Source organism: Delphinus delphis, chromosome 16, assembly GCF_949987515.2.
Source record: "Delphinus delphis chromosome 16, mDelDel1.2, whole genome shotgun sequence".
Classification (NCBI taxonomy): domain Eukaryota; kingdom Metazoa; phylum Chordata; class Mammalia; order Artiodactyla; family Delphinidae; genus Delphinus; species Delphinus delphis.
In genome coordinates this window covers 37955306-37975080 of record NC_082698.1, presented here as the reverse complement: position 1 = coordinate 37975080, position 19775 = coordinate 37955306, and the positions used below count along the sequence as shown (strand labels likewise).

General features: G+C 36.8%; 1 protein-coding gene across 3 annotated transcripts in view; it reads right to left on the bottom strand.

The window, feature by feature from the left end:
* ATAD1 (ATPase family AAA domain containing 1) overlaps positions 1-19775 on the bottom strand; it is a 56989-nt gene that overhangs the window by 5727 nt on the left and 31487 nt on the right. For all 3 annotated transcript variants that reach the window (XM_060034538.1, XM_060034540.1, XM_060034539.1), the window contains exons 7-8: positions 10880-10969; positions 7799-7849 (exon numbers count right to left, since the gene is read on the bottom strand). In XM_060034538.1, coding sequence (XP_059890521.1) covers positions 7799-7849; positions 10880-10969 — 141 coding nt within the window. The remainder of the gene's footprint in view (positions 1-7798; positions 7850-10879; positions 10970-19775) is intronic.

Sequence of the window (19775 nt, the reverse complement as noted above, 5' to 3'; positions counted from 1 at the left end):
TTGGCAAATAGCCTGGATCATTAAGTCCTGAGACCTGATTTTTGTAATATTATGATATTACAAAAATCATATTCTACTAAAATATTCTAACCCTCATTTTAACTGTACTGCTTTGATATTCTACTACCTCAACACTAATTCAGCACCTATGGTTTTGCTCCCCAACCTAAGCTTATACAGTCAAGCCAATTAAGTGATCCTCCTGGGTACATAACAGACTTGGGATAGTTAAAAGCTGATATGTAGCTTAAGAAGAGAAAATGAGAAAGAAAGAAATTAATTATAGTAACTACCATGTATTAAATGATTCTTATATATCATTTGCTGTATTAAGTACTTTTCATGGAGTATTCTCATTTAATCCTGACAGGGAAGTATTCTCATTTTCGTTTACAGAGAATAGTAAAACCTGCAGAGGTTAAATAAGTTGCCCAAGGTCACACCATTGCCAGAGCCAGGGTTTGAACACAATGCAGTAAAGATCCAGCTGTATTTTTTCCCCCATATAGCTAACCATTTGTCTTAACATTTATTTTCCCCAAGTTGACTGGAAATGCCATCTTCATTTGTTACTAAATTCCCATTTGTCTTTATGGAAGACCCCGGTGTAACTCTACACAAGGACAAGAGACTTGGAGGTAAGACAACATGGGATCTACTGTTAACTCTGCAACTGTGACCTCACATGACAGTGTTCTCAGTCCTAAATGTGGAGATTAAATAAAGAGAAATCACATATTATTTGATAAAAAGAAAACTGCACCCAGAAGGTAGGTGTGGAACAGGCAAGGAAAATGGTAAACTACATACAGATAAATCTAAGCTTTAATATATAAAAACAGTAATAATAATCATTTAATTTGGGGTAAAGAACTAAGTAGCACTAAAAGAGAATGTGTAACTTCCAAATGACTAGAGGAAGAGGGAAAAAGGAATGAAGAACACAAGAGCAACACTAAAGAACGAAGGACGGGTGGGGAGGTAGGGGAACTGGATGGGGAAAGGGGAAGGTGTGGGCAGGGGGTGGGTGGGGGGAGTCCAGGGAGAGAAAAAAAAGCATAATACATGGAAAGCACTAAAATAAAAAAGAACAAATGCAAATTTATCAGTAATCACCACAAACACAAACAGAAATCATTACATAATGATAAAAAATAATTCACCAGAAAAATATAACAAATGGACAAACCCACAACAATACTGGGAGATTTGTAACAACAATACTGGGGATGTAAGACGATAAGTTCCTAGGGCTAGTTATAGTTAGAATCTGTGATCTAATGTACAAACATAAAAGCTAACCAACTGATTACAGGCATTCTGTATAATCTGGTATCACTCCTTTGTTGGTTATAGGGTTGCAAATGTTTTCCCTGTGACGTGTTCTTGCACTTTGTTCACTGTATCTTGTCATACTTCAAGAAGCCTTAAGTCTGATTACAGTCAGACTTTTCTATTCTCTTTGTAAACTTTTTTGTGTGCCTCAGAAACTCACTTTCTCTATAGTTTGTAACAGTGAAAGAGAAAAAATAACCTACACTTGTACCTGTATTATGTATCTATCCACACACATTTATGGAACTGATACACACAACGAACTTCAGGATAGTGCTGAGAGTTCTCCACAGCAGGATACCAATGATGGTGTGGGGTGAGGGAGCGGGGGAGGGGTCGACATGAAGCAAAATATATTAAGATCAGGCTTCCCTGGTGGCGCAGTGGTTGAGAGTCCGCCTGCCGATGCAGGGGACACGGGTTCGTGCCCCGGTCCGGGAAGATCCCACATGCCGCAGAGCGGCTGGGCCCGTGAGCCATGGCCACTGAGCCTGCGTGTCCGGAGCCTGTGCTCCGCAATGGGAGAGGCCACAACAGTGAGAGGCCCGCGTACCACAAAAAATATATACATATTAAGATCACCTTTTAAATCCAGGTGCTAGGTTTAAAGTTATTTGTGTGTATGTCTAAAATAAAAGACCTTCCAAATTATTCTCCGAGATGTTAAAAATTAGTCCTCCTCCCTCAAAAAATCAACGCCTCTACCCTACCCTTTGCCTTCTCCTTTGTTGGGCCACACTATGTTCTAATCACTCACAAATCTTGTGCATGACAGGGTGATAAAGTCACAAAGATGAACAAAACAAGTATAAGAAAAGAATAAATAGAAAATTCCAGTCATTGGGGGAGAAAGATTAGTAAACAGAGATAGCATTCCATAATGGTTAAGAGAAAGGCTCCATCACTACTTTGCTATGTAAACCTGGGTAACTCATTATATAACTTCTCTGGATTTCAGTATCCAGAGACGTGTAAAAGAGTACTAATATGTACTGCTTAGATGAATTGAGGATTAAATAAAACAATGTGTATCTTACCACAATGCTTGGCATACAGCAAGCACTCTAAAAACAGCCCTTTTTATTTTAAGATAATGGCTCTAGATAAACCGTGAAGTAAGGAGAATTATTTTTATTAGGCAAGTATGAAGGCAATTCCCAAGTTAAAAAAAGGTTTTGAGTACTGGGAGCAAAATAGGAATAAATTAATGAACGTCCAAAATAGCTTGAAAGAATAGCACTTATTTGTGTGCGATTATTCACTATATCTGCCATTGACTGTACACTGCATGATAATCAAAGCATTTTACATATATTATTTAATTTAAATTCTCTAACTGACTCTATGAGATTGTTGGCATTATCTCCGATTTCCAAGTGAGAAAATGAGGCACAGAGATGCTAACAATATTTGCTCAAGGTCACACAGTAGGAAATGGTCAAGCCAGAATGGGATCCTCAGGTCTGTCTCCTAAACCCATGCTTGTTAACTATTCCCGCTGTTACAGACAATATATAAATTCAGGTTAGTCTGTATAGGGAACAAAAACTATCCTTACTGCAGTGTCAGACATGATACTTGTATTAGATATAAATGTTATTAGTTCTAATTCTTTCATACTTAAAACGTTAAGCCCAAACCAGTATACTATCTTTTTTAAATGAGTGGGTTTTGTTAAGGATCTATCAATAAAGAATTGTGAAAGACTGAAAAACAGTATCATTTCAAAAGCTTCATTCTTTTTTTTTTTGCGGTATGCGGGCCTCTCACTGCTGTGGCCTCTCCCGTTGCGGAGCACAGGCTCCGGACGCGCAGGCTCAGTGGCCATGGCTCACGGGCCCAGCCGCTCCGCGGCATGTGGGATCTTCCCGGACCGGGGCACGAACTCGTGTCCCCTGCATCGGCAGGCGGACCCTCAACCACTGCGCCACCAGGGAAGCCCAAAAGCTTCATTCTTTTCTTCAGAGAAGAAAAAACTCAAAATATAAAGGTCTAGCCATCTGTTTGCATCAAAAACTCTAATTCTGCTCAGGAATGTATACGCATGATAATGCTCATCTTATTAATGTGTGTTACTGATTTGAGGCATCTTTTAACAAAATTACATTAATTTCTTTCATATTCCATTGAAGTAACAATATGCCTCCAGCATATAAATACCAGTTAGTAGGAAATGAGACATTCCCATGTCAGCAATTATCCAGAGAGCACTCATATTCTGCATCATAAAACTGATTAGACACTAATTCTTTGTACTTTTATAAATAAGAAACAGAATGCTAAAAATTGTCTGTACTAATGACAAATGTAATTCTAAAAGAATTTCCAAAGATAATACTGTTAAAAAAAGCAGAACACTAAAATCAAAGTTTAAATTAGGCATAATGAGTAGTATCTTAAATTTAAATGCTAAAATTTAATGGCCTGTGTAAAGTATGGCTATCATACGAGACAAAGAGCTTACATCTCATAATTTACATTCATCATCTATATATCAATGACCTATATCACCTATATTTACACTGGACCACATATATGGGGTTCAAAAATGTTAACTTCCAGCCACACTTCATTAAAAATTTTTTTAAGTAACTGTATTAGTTAACCTGAAGTCTCCACAAAATTGTTCACAACTACCTTGTAATGCCTGTTAAACTTCTAGCCACATCATAGCCATTCTAATTCAGAAGATCTTGTGAACTCATTTAATCCCCTTTGTTTTCTTCTCTGTTCATCAATGCCTATCCTTATCAAAGGTTGACCAATGGAGCCTGTTTTATCTAAACAGTACTACAACTACACAATGTCTTCTTGAAAGCAGTAAACAAATATTCAGTTAAAAGGCAAAATGTAATTTGTTGATTTCTCATTCATGGAGGACAAGAGTTCCTTACCCAGAATATATGAAAGGTTTTAGGAATTTCCCTGAAACTATACAAAACATTTCAAGTATATACGCAGTTTTTAAAGGAAAGATGACATAGCTTTATCTCTTTATTAAAGGGCTCTATGATCCCCAAAATGGTTAGTAACCAATGATCTAATCTCTGTAATTTGTTAGACACTTTAAACTTTAGCAAATAGCATATATGTTATTTTGATATATTGTAAAGAAATAAATGAACAGAACACCACTGAAAGATACAAGACTTGAACAACCAGAAAGACATAAATGCTTCTGGAGAAAGAGTCAACATCAAAAATATCTTAATTCTCTTAAATTATGATCTACCAAAAACACTATTGTTTGCTTTTTTCTTGAATAAGACAAATTAATTTAAAATTCATACAGAAAAAATAGCATACCAAGAAACTGTGGGCTGGGGGACACCAAGAGGTGTCTAGCCCTACCTGATATTAAAACTTACAAGACCTAATGATTAAGAGTGTAGTGGGGACTTCCTTGGTGGTGCAGTGGTTAAGAATCCACCTGCCAATGCAGGGGTCACGGGTTTGTGCCCTGGTCCAGGAAGATCCCACATGCCGCGGAGCAACTAAGCCCATGAGCCACAACTACTGAGCCTGCGCTCTAGAGCCCACAAGCCATGACTACTGAGTCCACGTGCCACAACTACTGAAGCCTGAGCACCTAGAGCCCGTGCTCCACAACAAGAGAAGCCACTGCAAAGAGAAGCCTGCACACCACAACGAAGAGTAGCCCCCGCTCGCCGCAACGAAGACCCAACGCAGCCAAAAAAAGAAAAAAAAAAAAGAGTGTGGTGCTGGTGAATAAACACAGAAAAGACCAATGACCTGAATTCAAAGTCCAGAAACACAGCCAGTACACACGAGAATTTAGTATATGATAAAGGTGGCTTCTCTAATGAGGAAAGGATGGACTATTCCAAAAAATGGTGTTGGACAACTGGGTATCCATTTGGAAAAACAAAAGCAAAATTCAATTCATAGCACACATCATACATCTGGATAAATACCAATTATAGCAAAGATTTAAACGTAAACCATAAAACCATAATGGACATCCAGATATTATGTATCTCCTAATGAAAGAATATAATTCTACCCAAGAAGTAGTCCTCTCTCCAACTGAACCTAATCTCATCCAGTCTCTTGATCCAACTACCAATTTTAGAGGAATTACTGCTCCTTGTATAATCAGCAAAATTCAGACTATGGAAAAATTTGGACAAACCTAATGTGGTTTTTTCAACAAATAAATTGAAAGGTGAAGAGGGAAAGGACGAGAGACATGAAGGGAGACTCTATCGTCTATAGATTAAAAGAGATTTAAAATCTGAAATAATTGAAAATTACAAACTTTATATGGATCCTGAGTCAAACAAAAACATGGTTTAAAAAAAAAAGACGTTTAGGAGACAACTAGGAATTTGAAGAGACTAGAAATTCAATGATAGTAACAAATTTATGTCATTTTTTGCTTAAGTATAACAATGGTAATGAGGTTAGGTTAAATAAAGAAAAGAATCCTTCCTTTTAGAGCTATAACTAAAATATTTACAGATGAGAAATGATGGGAAAACATGGGAGGTAAGGAAGTAGATAGGGTATGGATGAAGCAGAATTAGCCATGGGATGATGGTGATTCAAGGAAGCATGAAAACCACTGAAATATAAATATGCCTCACTACAGGAAGCTATTTGGTTTCTTAATTTGGATAGCAAGTTCAAATAGTGAGTTTACATATGAAATTTATGATAGTGAGGAATACCATGTTATTAAAATATACTTGGTTACAGAGTTTTGGAAAAACAAGTAGCAAGAGCTGGAGAATATGGAAACTTCCTTTACAAACATGGTAGTGGAAAAGGACTTTTAATTTAGATCAAAACTTAGAAGCCATAAAGGGGGGAAAAGTCCAGTAAAATCAAGACAACCTAGGAAAAAATATTTTCAAATCATATAAACAAAGGGCAAATCTCCCTAATACATTAGAGTTCCTACAAATCTACAAGAAAAAAAAACATTCTAATAGAAAAATAGGCAGAGAATATGAACAGGTATTTCACACACACACACACACACACACATATTCTAGAGGCTCTTAAACATATACTGCTCATTTCATCCCTCAATGTAAATTAAAACTATAACGAGATACCATTTTCTACCTATCATGTTGGCACAAAGTTTCATAACATTCTGTTGGCAAGGCTATAGGGCAACAGGCACTCTAACATTGCTGATATAAGAGTAAACTGGGGAACTTCCCTGGTGGTGCAGTGGTTAAGAATCCACCTGCCAATGTAGGGTTCAATCCCTGGTCCAGGAAGATCCCACATGCCTGTGCAGCTCAACTGTTGACCCTGCGCTCTAGAGCCTGTGAGCCACTACTGAGCCTGCGTGCCACAACTACTGAAGCCCACGCACCTAGAGCCCGTGCTCCGCAACAAGAGAAGCCACTGCAAAGAGAAACCCATGCACCGCAACGAAGAGTAGCCCCCACTTGCCGCAACTAGAGAAAGCCTGTGCGCAGCAACGAAGACTCATGCAGCCAAAAATAAAAATAAAATAAATTTTTTTAAAAAAAGAGTAAATTGGCATGAAGAATTTGGCAACTACTACCAAAATTATAAATATCATACCCTTTGATCTAGCAATTTTTCTTCTGGAAAATTCACCCTACTAATATTCCTGGCACAAGTGTGAAATGACGTATGTACAAGGTTATTCAATGCAGCATTTTTATAGTAGTGAAAGACTGGAATCAACCCAAATGTCCTTCAATGTGGCTGATTAAATAAATTATGATTAAATATAAATTATGATATATCCATATAATGGAATCCTATGCAGTGCAAAAGAAAAGAAAAAAGAGAGAGAGAGAACAGAACGAGCAAACCATATGCTAATATGGAATCTCAAAAATAAGAGAAAAGAGCAACAGAGAACACTGGATATGGTTTATTAATATGGCTTATGTAGAAAAGGGGAGAGGAGTAACGTTACATTCTAATTTGCTTGTATAGGAATAACACTACCTGAAAAGATACAGAAGAAATATAAGGGAGATATGAGACTTTTCCCTGTATACCATTTAATATATATATTTTAATTTCTGAAACGTGACTATACCACCTATTTTTAAAATACAAACGATTGAAGATTTTGATTATTGTACCTTCTTAATTCTAAATTCCAACTTCAAAAAATATTGCAATTAAATAAAACCCAAAACCTCCCCATACTTCTCTGCAAAAACAAATGTATCTTATATAACAGGAAACCAGTCTGAAAAATATCAAAGAGGATTTTAATCTGTAGATATGAAAACACATGGCTTTTTAAAAAGCAAATTACCTTTAATTAGTTCAAATATGCCATAATAATTGAGTTGTATGAGCAGCCAAGAGTTTACAGTAATTTACAAGTTGAAAGCTACATTATTCCCAGGTTCCTTTTTCATTTCTGTCTAAAATGATTTTATGAACATAAATATTTTTATATTTATAGGATGGGGAAAAAATGTAATTTTCTACTTACATTTTCATTTTTCAAGATGAGTTTCAGGATTGCTTCTCTTTGTTTTAGAGCCTAAAAGCAGGATAATTTCCAGTTAGCATTTTTTAAAAAAAGGATCAACTAATTTTCCTAATATTTCTTCCTTTCCTTGTAAACTACCTGACAATACCTATAAGAAATGACAGAAACTCTGACAGGTCATGGAAACTTTTGACTAAAGCAAGGTCTAGATTCTAGACTCTAGATTAATCATTTGTGGTTGTCTTACTGAACTGTATCTTCTTATTCTGAATCCCCAGTGCCTAGTACCATATCTGGAAAATAACATGCCCTTAAATGTTTCTTGAGTGAGTAAATGAATTCCTATGACTACCAATGTCTTTCCTCTACAGCTCTGCAAATCTCCTTTTCGTAATTTAGGAAACTTCTGAAAACTCACTGCTGCCATAAAATTTTTTATCAGTAACTGGAAGAGATGGCAATAATAACTGCTTGGTTCTTCCATTTAGCATGTAACTTCCATGTCCACTAATTTATATTAGTGAATTTTATTTAGTGTTAATAGCATATTAGTTTATATGCTTGTATACTCCCCCTGCAGCGATGCTTCATATTACTACAGAATAGAAGCTTTTATAGAATACCTTACATATACAGTAAATATGAATGCTTTTAAAGATTATTATGGCTGAACTCATCCCTATTCCCACAACCACTGAAGAAAACAGAGCCGGTTACAATGAGTACCAAATTAAATGACCTGAAAAACAAAACCAAACTGCTGTTTCTGTAATTCAAATGTGTTAAGTATGAAGGTTAATTTGGTATGTTAGGCAATCACCAGCAGGTACTTTTTGTTAATAAGCATTTAACTTGGAAAGAAGTTTTAAGGTAAGGTTAAAGGTAAGGTAAGGTTAAAATACTTTGTTTGTTTTTTTTTTTTTTTTCGGTATGCGGGCCTCTCACTGTTGTGGCCTGTCCCGCTGCGGAGCACAGGCTCCGGACGCGCAGGCTCAGCGGCCATGGCTCACGGGCCCAGCCACTCCACAGCATGTGGGATCTTCCCGGACCGGGGCATGAACCTGTATCCCCTGCATCGGCAGGCGGACTCTCAACCACTGCGCCACCAGGGAAGCCCCATACACTCTGTTATCATAGTTAAACAGTAAGAAAAAAAATTATCCTATAAACTGCGTCTGTGTGTTCACTAAAAACAGAATGAAGAGGGGGATTATAAAAATCCCAGTTTCTACATTACAGGTATGCAAATTTATGACAAATATGAAAAAATCTTTTACAACCTATTTGGAACTCATACAAAAATATATTAAACTTGCAACTTTAGTAAAGGCTACTTTCCATGCTGTTGTACCCTATGTTCTATTCTACTGTACATCAAAACCCTTTGTTTGCTCTTAGACTATAAGCAGAGATTCTATCAATATAATCTTTACCTTCAGAACCACTGAGGTAAACTGATTATCTCTAAAAATATTCTGATGTCTTGGTAACAAAATAAGATCAAATATCTTGTGTGAAGCATACAAAGTTTATCTAATCCTTCAGCAGTCAGCCTTTCCAGCCTCATCCCCACCTACTTTCCTTGATGCCCCCTAAGTGAACTATCCCCAGAAGTCACCATTAAATATGTGCTTCCACACCTCCTTGCCTTTCTTTATTCTGGTAGAAAAGCATTTCTCTGCTTCACTTGACTGTCAAATTGCTACCATCTTTCATCCTTCAAGGTCCAGCTCGATTCTGTAGGTTTCACTAACTCCTCGGACAGAATTATGTTTTCATCATCATCTCAGGTCCTCACAGTTCTTTAAGCATACTTTTGTAAAGTACACTTTTTTTTTTTTTGGCCACGTGCCACGCAGGATATCTTAGTTCCCCAACCAGGGATCGAACCCACGCCCTCTGCAATGGAAGCATGGAGTCTTAACCACTGGACCGCCAGGGAAGTCCCCATTTTACATTATTTATTTTTGTGTCCGGCTCCCCTGCAATACAGAGTTCTTTTAGGACGGGGCCACGTTCTATTCACCAGAGCCTGGCAGGTGTCTGACACATATTAATGCTCAATAAATATTAGTCATACTAAGTACATTTTCTAGTCTCCTATATCACATTAAAAAATCTCTGCACCGAACCATCAGGTAGATTTTCTAACAGACTGCCTAAGTAAATGTATACCCTCAGAGGAATCAGAGGCTGCAGCTGCAGCAAAGAGCCAGCCAGAGTAACTGTGCAGAGGCCACAGCCACCAATTTCAGGAAACCATGTTTACAGCTACAAACTGTTAAGCTGAAGAATATAAAATGGGGCAAATATTTTTAGGCCAGAGATTTTAATTTTGAAAGAAGTGACAGTGTAAGTTCTTCTACATAGCAATATACGTGACATGCTGATTGTATGGTGCATACAGTCTATTACTAACCCTGTTTGTTTTTTTCTCCTTTAATCTAAAAGCAGACAAAATTCAGGGTTTAGGGATTTTGTGCAAAAGAGTATCAAGTTTTAATCCTCTACTTGAGGGTACTTTTAAGTAGCAAAAAAGAATGCTAGAAGAAGATACTTACTACCAGTTCAACACCACCCTCACATTTGCATTCTTATGTTAAAGTGTAATATCATAGCTACTAGTTAATCATTAATCCTGCCACAGGAAAGCACTGCCAATAATTAATCAAATAAATACCAGGTGTTCTTCCTGTCAGGCCTTCAGAATGGTTCTTTAACCCTAAAACCCTAATTTCATCCTATCCTAAACCAAAACTATAATTTACATTTTCTTATGTATCTTCCATAGATAACTTTGCTGCATTCTAAAGAAAATCACTGAAGTGTCTAGACAAACTTGGGGTAATGAGATACTTTGAAGAGAAGCAAGTAACATTGATCTTAGGAAAGAAAAATTTAAAAAGCAAGAAAAGGAGTGGAAAGGACAAAAGTAATTAGGGGGATTCTTGCCCTATTCCTTCCCTGCCTGTCATAAATAATAAGTCTTATTTTTTAATCATTCCCTTTGTGAAATCACAGATAAAGACATGTAAAAAAGCAAATATTTAACTGTTCATAGTATCAATCAAATCCACCTACAGGCTGGTTGATATGAAATCTCGTAGGCATTCTTCTCATTATAGCTGAGTCAAGATCCTGAGGACGATTAGTAGCTCCCATCACTATGACCTAAATATATAAAGAAAACAAAGGTATTAAATATACCAGTAATACTCCTTTCAGGTTGTTATTACTAGGGTTTAGAAGATATAGAAAATTAAGTGGGGTTTAAACTAAATCTTCTATAGGAAATCTGATTGTAATCCAGTATTACTCAAATATTTATAGATATAAATCAGAGTTAATCCTAAATACATCAAATGATAGCAAAGCTGGTAAGCCTGATGCGTTTCGTCAGACTTCTAGTAACTAAAATAATACATTATTCAGTTACTGAGGAATCATAAAAATTTTTTTAAAACTATTGTATTTTGCAAAATATGGCTACTCAGTGGCTACATGTTGAATAACTTAAAGCTATTTATGTTACAGCTTGGGAGTATATATGAGGGGACTACTTCAAGTTCTTTAATAATATTAAGGAGAGAATCACTTCCCCTACCAGAATCTGAGGATTCTGGCAACAGTAACAGATATCATCTATTTTTTCCTCTGGATTTCACATCATCATTTCATGGCACTATCAGCACTGCAGGTGACATCTTTTCAGTGCTAATAAAACCTCAAGCAATCCAATTTTAAACAAGGGCAACAGAATAAAAGCAAACATCAAAATGCTGGGTAGAATATTAAAAAAAAAAAAAAGAAAAAAAATTGCTGGCGGCCCCGCCAGCCTCTGGGTCTATGCCATTTATTTATAAAGAACGTAGAGACGAAAAATCAACACGAATAAAGACAAAGATATACAAAACTATTTAATTTCTGAACGGCTTCAATATTACCATTATTGTTGATATTTCTGTATAATATATAAGCACACATCTGTTATCCAAAATGAAATTTATTGGTATTCTAAGGAAAACTTTTATTTCAGCCTAAGAGGTCTTAGATTTCTGAAATAATCTGAAATCTAACTCCAGAACAACATGTTGAAAAATACACTAACTCTTATATTCTACTTTTTTTTTTTTTTTTAGGCTATGCTGTGCAGCATGTGGGATCTTAGTTCCCAGACCAGGGATCGAACCCGTGCCCCCTGCATTGGGAGTGCAGCATCTTAACCACTGGACTGCCAGGGAAGTTCCTTATATTCTGCTTCTACTCTTTATATTTAACATTACTCAACTGCCAAATTACTTTCAATTAACTGTGAGAGGTTGCCACCTAGAGGGAAAAAATATACATACAAATTTGAGAAATAGTTCCATAATATAATGCAATTTTGTATTTGGGTCAAGTGATCCTAAAGTCAAAATATTAATGCTCTTACCTGTTTTTCTTTACTGACTTTCTACAACTCTATAGAATTAATAAGGAAAATTTCTACCTAATGTAAAACAAAGTCTTTAAAAGTGATCAAATGAATCAATTGTATAAGATAAAGGATGAATATAGTATATTTTGAGATAGAGTATTCATTAGATAATAAAAGAGTTCAAAGTGATATGGAAGCTTGTTGAAGACTGATCATATTATGTTGTAGAGAATCACAAAAAGCACTGTGGTTGAGTCAGCACCTGAAAAAAACTGAAAAAGGGGCTGTACTTTGAGAAACATTCTAGGTAAACAGCCTGAAACAAAACAAAAACCCATTATGAAACATGAAACACTAAAACTTAGGATCAAGGGATCCAGATAAATCTAGCACAACATGGCCTAGTGAATTTATTTGGGGTGGTAACAGATATTCACGATGAAAAAGCAAAGCAAGAGTGACTGACATCACTTAAAGAAGTAAATTTTAAGGAGTGATTTTAAGGGGCAAAAAAGATAACCTTTACACATATATTAACTCATTTAGTGCAAATAAGCTAAAATTAAAAATGGGAAGCAACAGTAATTTTTTAGTATTTATGCAGCAAAATTAATGTACCTTTTAGGTATTAGGTAAGACTTCTAAAAATCTTTAAAACAAAATATTAAGATAAATTTTTTACCATTTCACACTTAAAACAATCAGATCTAAATATATGCCTCAAAAGCTGAACTATGTCAATAAATACCCTAAAAATAATGTTAGCTTTTACGTCTCAAGTCTCTCAAGATGAAGAATATATCATTGACTAACTTGGATTTCCAGCAGTAGTGACAGGTTTAATTGGGCCATTCAACTATTTTTGTTTCCTCTGTTGCAAGGAAACAAAGAAAGTAGGCTGGGGTACTGGGCTCCATCCATAGTCACAGAATAGACAATTTTAGAGGAAAGCTAACTGGTTCCTATTAAAGAAGATGTCTAAAACTATTATTCAAATTAGTAACAGCCATTTTAACCCCCTCAACACAAAAAAAAGTTAAAAGCAACATCTTTATTTTCTTCCTCAAAAGTATGTCATAATAGAACAGTAAATACTATTAGTATAATAAAGAATAATGGTTCTAAAAATTCAATTTGCTGTATCAGAACCACACTGTGGGGCTCTGGAAGAAGTGGCTCAGGAGTATAATCCAAATTATTTTATAATATTATTATCATTATTTCCTTGGTTTTAAAACAATACTCTGATAAGATATAATAGTAAATATCAATATTTCTCTCTTACATGGGCTAACTATTCAATTCTCTGCATACTTTAAATACTATTGCTTAGGAGGATAATTCGTTTTTGGAAACCTGCAAACTAAACTCATTGAATAGATTTCTCAGAAACAATGATTAATATAAATTGTTTCTAGTAATTCACCAGAATTTATCTATGTTGTGCTTTCTTCTCTAATCATCGAACAAACACTAAAGGCAATTTTCCCTCAAAATGAAATTATACTTTCATAACGGTGATGTAGGAATGGGACTTAATTTTCTTCTTGAGAATCAGGTGTCTCAGCACTTTTGATTTATGGTAATGTGGCGGACAAAGGAGATCCTTAAACCCTCTGGCTACAAAACATGTAAAAATAATATAATATTTTTAAAAACTCAAATTAATCAATAAATCTGCAAAAAAGTAAAGGAATTAAGCTGAATCCAGCAACAAAGCCTATACGTGATGGAGATAAGCAAGGGTAGAAGTTGACCACATACCATATGGACACGTACAGATTTTAAAAAGTGGCGTGCGTGATGAGAGACCAACCTACATAAAGTTGGGACTCATGAAGTACTATGGCCTGAGAAAAGTGGTGAAATATTAGAAAACCTATTTGGCAGAGTCAAGCCTTGGTTCTTGGAAAGATATATAAACACACACACTAAATCTCTGAGATTTCATGGTTCATGGCCAGCTAACATGGATCTTGAACCTGAATTTACCTGTCTTTGGAAAAGAACACAGCAGAGACAAGTACAAAATCCTCTTAGAACAGCAAACCGTCAATGTAGATTCCAAAAATTCACACACAAAGTTCTACCAAATATGATTTTTCCCATGAAATCACAAAACACACAAGGAAATAACCATCTTAAACTCAAATGCTAGAACAAGATGTACAAATACTTATATGCTAGAATTACTGAAGATGGACTATAAAATTAGTGTTAATACATTGAAAGGAATAAACAAGAAATAAAAAAAAAATCACATAGCAAATACTTATGTAACAAATATATACCAGATACTGTTACAGGCACTTTACTCAGATTAAATCCTTAAAATCCTACAACAATTCTGAGGTGGATACAATTCTTCCCTTTTTATAGATATTACCCCCTCTATTCAGACACACGGTGATTATATAATTTTGCCAAAGTTACAAAGCTAACTGATGCCAGGGCTCTGCTTTACTAATCCAACTGGCAAGAGACCATCAAAACTGATCTGGCAGACCTGAAGAAGAATTTCTAGAGCTGAAGGATATAATAACTGAACTAATAAGCTCAATGAAAATGCTACATAGCTGAAGGGATCCAAATGAAGCCAGAATTATCTAATTGGAAGAGGTAAAGAAATTACCCAGAATATAGCACAAAGAGATAGAAAATATGAGAGACGTTAAAAAACATGGAATATAAATAAGGTATGTCCAAATGGCTTTTGATAAAATCACAAGGAAAATGGAAAAGAAAAAATATTTGAAGAAATAATGGTTGAATTTTTTTTTTTTTGGCTGCGCTTGGGTCTTCATTGAGGTGCGCAGGCTTCTCATTGCATTGGCTTCTCTTGTTGCAGAGCATGGACTCTAGGTGCGCAGGCTCAGTAGTTGTGGCGCATGGACCTAGTTGCTCTGTGACACGTGGGATCTTTCTGGACCAGGGCTCAAACTTGTGTACCCTGCATTGGCAGGCAGATACTTAACCACTGCGTCACCAGGGAAGTCCCTCTAACTATGTTTTCTTAAAAGGGGCAAAAACAGATTACAAAATAGAAAATACCTACTGAAGTTAAAACAATGAAAGAACATTATTAACCTTCCCAAAACTTTTCCATGAGATATAAAATAGGTGATTCATGGAAGGGCGGGGGGAACCCAAACAGAAAAATGGCTCTAGAAGTTCCATTTCCAGCAATATGGCAGAAAACCAAACATGCCAGAAAATTTTTTTAAATTTTCTTTTAAAATACATTATTGATCTGGCAAGAAAGTATGGAATATTCAGAGGTGAAGAACTAGGTGAAAATGGGAAGTCAAAGATGTAAATTGAACAATATAGCTGGCTTTCTCTCTGGGGGAATACCAAGGGACCTTAATTTTGGTTTTCACAGCCTTTCAGCGGGAAGAGACAAAGCCTAGGACAGAAGACTGTCATGTATAAAATTGGAAAGGTGCATGTGACAGGAAGTGGTTAAGTATATAAGTATCAGCAACTCATGAAAATGAAAGTATAAAATTAAGTTAAATTTAAAAAATATATATATGTAAATAAGTTTGACTACTCAAAGTACGGAGAGGCCTGTACCAACTGGAAGCATCCTTTTGCTACATTAGTCAGAAATTAGCAAGCAAGGGAAATGTATTTAACCGCCTTACTTCCCTGATGTGTGACAACGTACTGTCAAGTTGTGTGGCACTGACAAAACTAAAATACACAGTTGATTCTCTTTCTAGCTTCTTTAAATCATTCCTTAGAACCTTACAGAAAAGGAAATTACAGTTTAGAACATTTGAGAGCTTTCAAGGAAAAACATGCAGCCCCACTTTAACTAAGAAAGGATGGACCTGGGTTGGAAACAAGATGTCAGAGTAAAAGAACTTGCACTCGCCTTCTCTCATGAAAACACCAAAATCACAACTAACTGCTGAACAACTATCAACAAAAAAGACTTGAACCAACCAAAGAAGATATTCTACATCCAAAGACAAAGAAGAAGTCACAAAGAGAGCATAGGAGGGGTGCAATCGTATAATATATAATCAAATCCCATACCTGCTGGGTGGGTGACCCACAAACTAGAAAGTAATTATGTTGCAGAAGTTCTCCCACAGGAGTGAGAGTTCTGAGTCCCACGTCAGGTTGCCCAGACTGGGGGTCTGGCATCAGCAGGAGGAGCCCCCAGAGCATTTGGCTTTGAAGGCCAGTGGGGCTTGATTACAGGAACTCCACGCATGGAGGGCACACTCAAGGTCCTGTGTGTACCAGGACCCAGGGAAAAAGCAGTGACTTCACAGGATCCTGGAGAAGACCTACGTGCTGGTCTTGGAGGGTCTCCTGGGGAGGCAGGGTGGCGGCTGTGGCTCGCTGTGGGGACAAGGACACTGGTGGCAGAGGTACTAGGGAGTATTCATTGGCATGAGCTCTCCGGAAGTCTGCCATCTTGACATCAAGATGAGGCCCCACTGTAGGATCCAGTGCTGGAACGCCTCAGGCCAAACAACCAACAGGGCTGGAGCACAGCCCCACCCATCAGCAGACAGGCTGCCTAAAGTCTTCCTGAGACCACAGCCGCCTCTAAATGCACCCCGTGACACGGCCCTGCCCACCAGAGGGACACGACCCAGCTCCAATCTCCAGTGGGCAGGCACAAGTCCCTCCCACCAGGAAGCCTGCACAAGTCTCTAGACCAGCCTCATCCACCAGGGGACAGACACCAGAAGCAAGAGGAACTACAACACTGCAGCCTGCGGAATGGAGACCACAAACACAGAAAGTTAAGACAAAATGAGATGGCAGAGAAATATGTTCCAGATGAAGGAACAAGATAAAACCCCAGAAGAACAACTAAGTGAAGTGGAGATAGGCAATCTACCCGAAAAAGAATTCAGAGTAATGATAGTAAAGATGATCCATGATCTCGGGAAAAGAATGGAGGCACAGACTGAAAAGATACAAGAAATGTTTAACAAAGAGCTAGAAGATATAAAGAACAAAGAAACAGAGTTGAAGAATACAATAACCGAAATGAAAAATACACTAGAAAGAATCAACAGCAAAATAACTGAGGCAGAAGAACAGATAACTGACCTGGAAGACAGAATGGTGGAAATCACTGCTGTGGAACACAATAAGGAAAAAAGAATGAAAAGAAAGGAGGACAGCTTAAGAGACCAATGGAACAACATTAAACACACTAACATTCACATTACAGGGGTCCCAGAAGGAGGAAAGAGAGAAAGGGCCTGAGAAAATATTTGAATAGATCATAGCTGAAAAATTCCCTAACGTGGGACAGGAAACAGTCACTCAAGTCCAGGAAGCGCAGAGAGTCCCATGAAGAATAAACCCAAGGAGGAACATGACAAGACACATAGTAATAAAGTTGAAAAAATTAAAGACAGAGAAAATATTAAAAACAACAACAGGAAAAAACAAATAACATACAAGGGAATCCCCATAAGGTAATGAGCTGATTTTTCAGCAAAAACTCTGTAGACCAGAATGGAGTGGAGTGGCGTGATATATTTAAAGTGATGAAAGGAAAAAACCTACAACCAAGAATACTCTACCCAGCAAGACTCTCATTCGATTTGACAGAAAAATCAAAAGCTTTATGGACACTCAAAAGCTAAGAGAATTCAGCATCACCAAACCAGCTTTACAACAAATGCTAAAGGCCACAACTGGAAACAAGAAAATTATGAATGGAAGCTCACTGGTAAAGGCAAACATACAGTAAAGGTAGAAAGTCATCCACATGTGGATATGATATCAAAACCAGCAATTGTGAGGAGAGTACAAAAGCACGATACTGTAAATGCATTTGAACTTGAGACCAGCAACTTAAAACAATCATTCATATATATAGACTGGTATATCAGACCGGTATATCAAAACCTCATGGTAACTGCAAACCAAAAACCGACAATAGATATACATACAAAAAAAGAAAAAGGAATCCAAACACAACACTAAACATAGTCATCAAATCACAAGAGAACAAAAGAGGAAAAGAAAACTGCAAAAACAAATCCAAAACAATTAACCCAATGGCAATAAGAACATTCATATCAATAATTACCTTAAATGAAAACGTATTAAATGCTCCAACCAAAAGACATAGGCTGGCTGAACGGATACAAAACAAAGACCCACATATATACTGTCTACAAGAGACCCACTTCAGATTGAGGGACACATACAGACTAAAAGTGAGAGAATGGAAAAAGATATTCCATGCAAATTGAAATCAAAAGAAAGCTGGAGGGCTTCCCTGGTCGAGCAGTGGTTGAGAGTCTGCCTGCCAATGCAAGGGACACGGGTTCATGCCCCGGTCTGGGAGGATCCCACATGCCACGGAGCGGCTAGGCCCGTGAGCCATGGCCGCTGAGCCTGCACGTCTGGAGCCTGTGCTCTGCAATGGGAGAGGCCACAACAGTGAGAGGGCCACGTACCGCAAAAAAAAGAAAAAAAAAAGAAAAAAAAAGAAAACTGGAGTAGTGATACTCATATCAGACAAAACAGACTTTAAAATAAAGACTGTTACAAGAGACAAGGAAGGACACTGCATAATGATCAAGGGATCAATCCAAGAAAAAGATATAATAATGGTAAATATATACGCAACCAACATAGGAGAACCTCAATATATATGGCAAATGTTAAAAGCCATGAAAGGAGAGAGTGACAGTAATACAATAACAGTCGGGGACTTTTAACATGCCACTTTACCAATGGACAGATCATCCTAAAATGAAACTAAATAAGGAAGCACAAGCTTTAAATGACACATTAAGCAAGATGGACTTAATTGATATTTATTTATAGGACATTCCATCCAGAAACAACAGAATACACTTTCTTCTCAAGTACTCATGGAACATTCTCAAGGATAGACCATATCTTGGGTCACAAACCAAGCCTTGGTAAATTTAAGAAAAGTGAAATCATATCAAGCATCTTTTCTGACCACAATGCTGTGAGACTAGATATCAATTACAGGAAAAAAAAACTGTAAAAAATACAAACACATGGAGGCTAAACAACATGCTACTAAATAACAAAGGAATCATGAAGAAATCAGAGAGTAAATCAAAAAATACCTAGAAACAAATGACAATGAAAACACGAAGACCCAAAACCTATGGGATGCAGGAAAAGCAGTTCTAAGAGGGAAGTTTATAGCAATACAATCTTACCTCAAGAAACAAGAAAAATCTCATAAACAACCTAACCTTACACCTAAAGCAATTACAGAAAGAAGAACAAAAATACCCCCAAAGTAAGCAGAAGGAAAGAAATCATAAAGATCAGATCAGAAATAAATGAAAATGAAATGAAGGAAACATAGCAAAGATCAATAAAATTAAAAGCTGGTTCTTTGAGAAGATAAATGATAAACCATTAGCCAGACTCATCAAGAAAAAAAGGAAGAAGACTCAAATCAACAGAAGTAGAAATGAAAAAGAAGAAGTAACAACTGACAGTGCAGAAACACAAAGGATCATGAGAGATTACTACAAGCAACTGTAGGCCAATAAAATGGACAACCTGGAAGAAATGGACAAA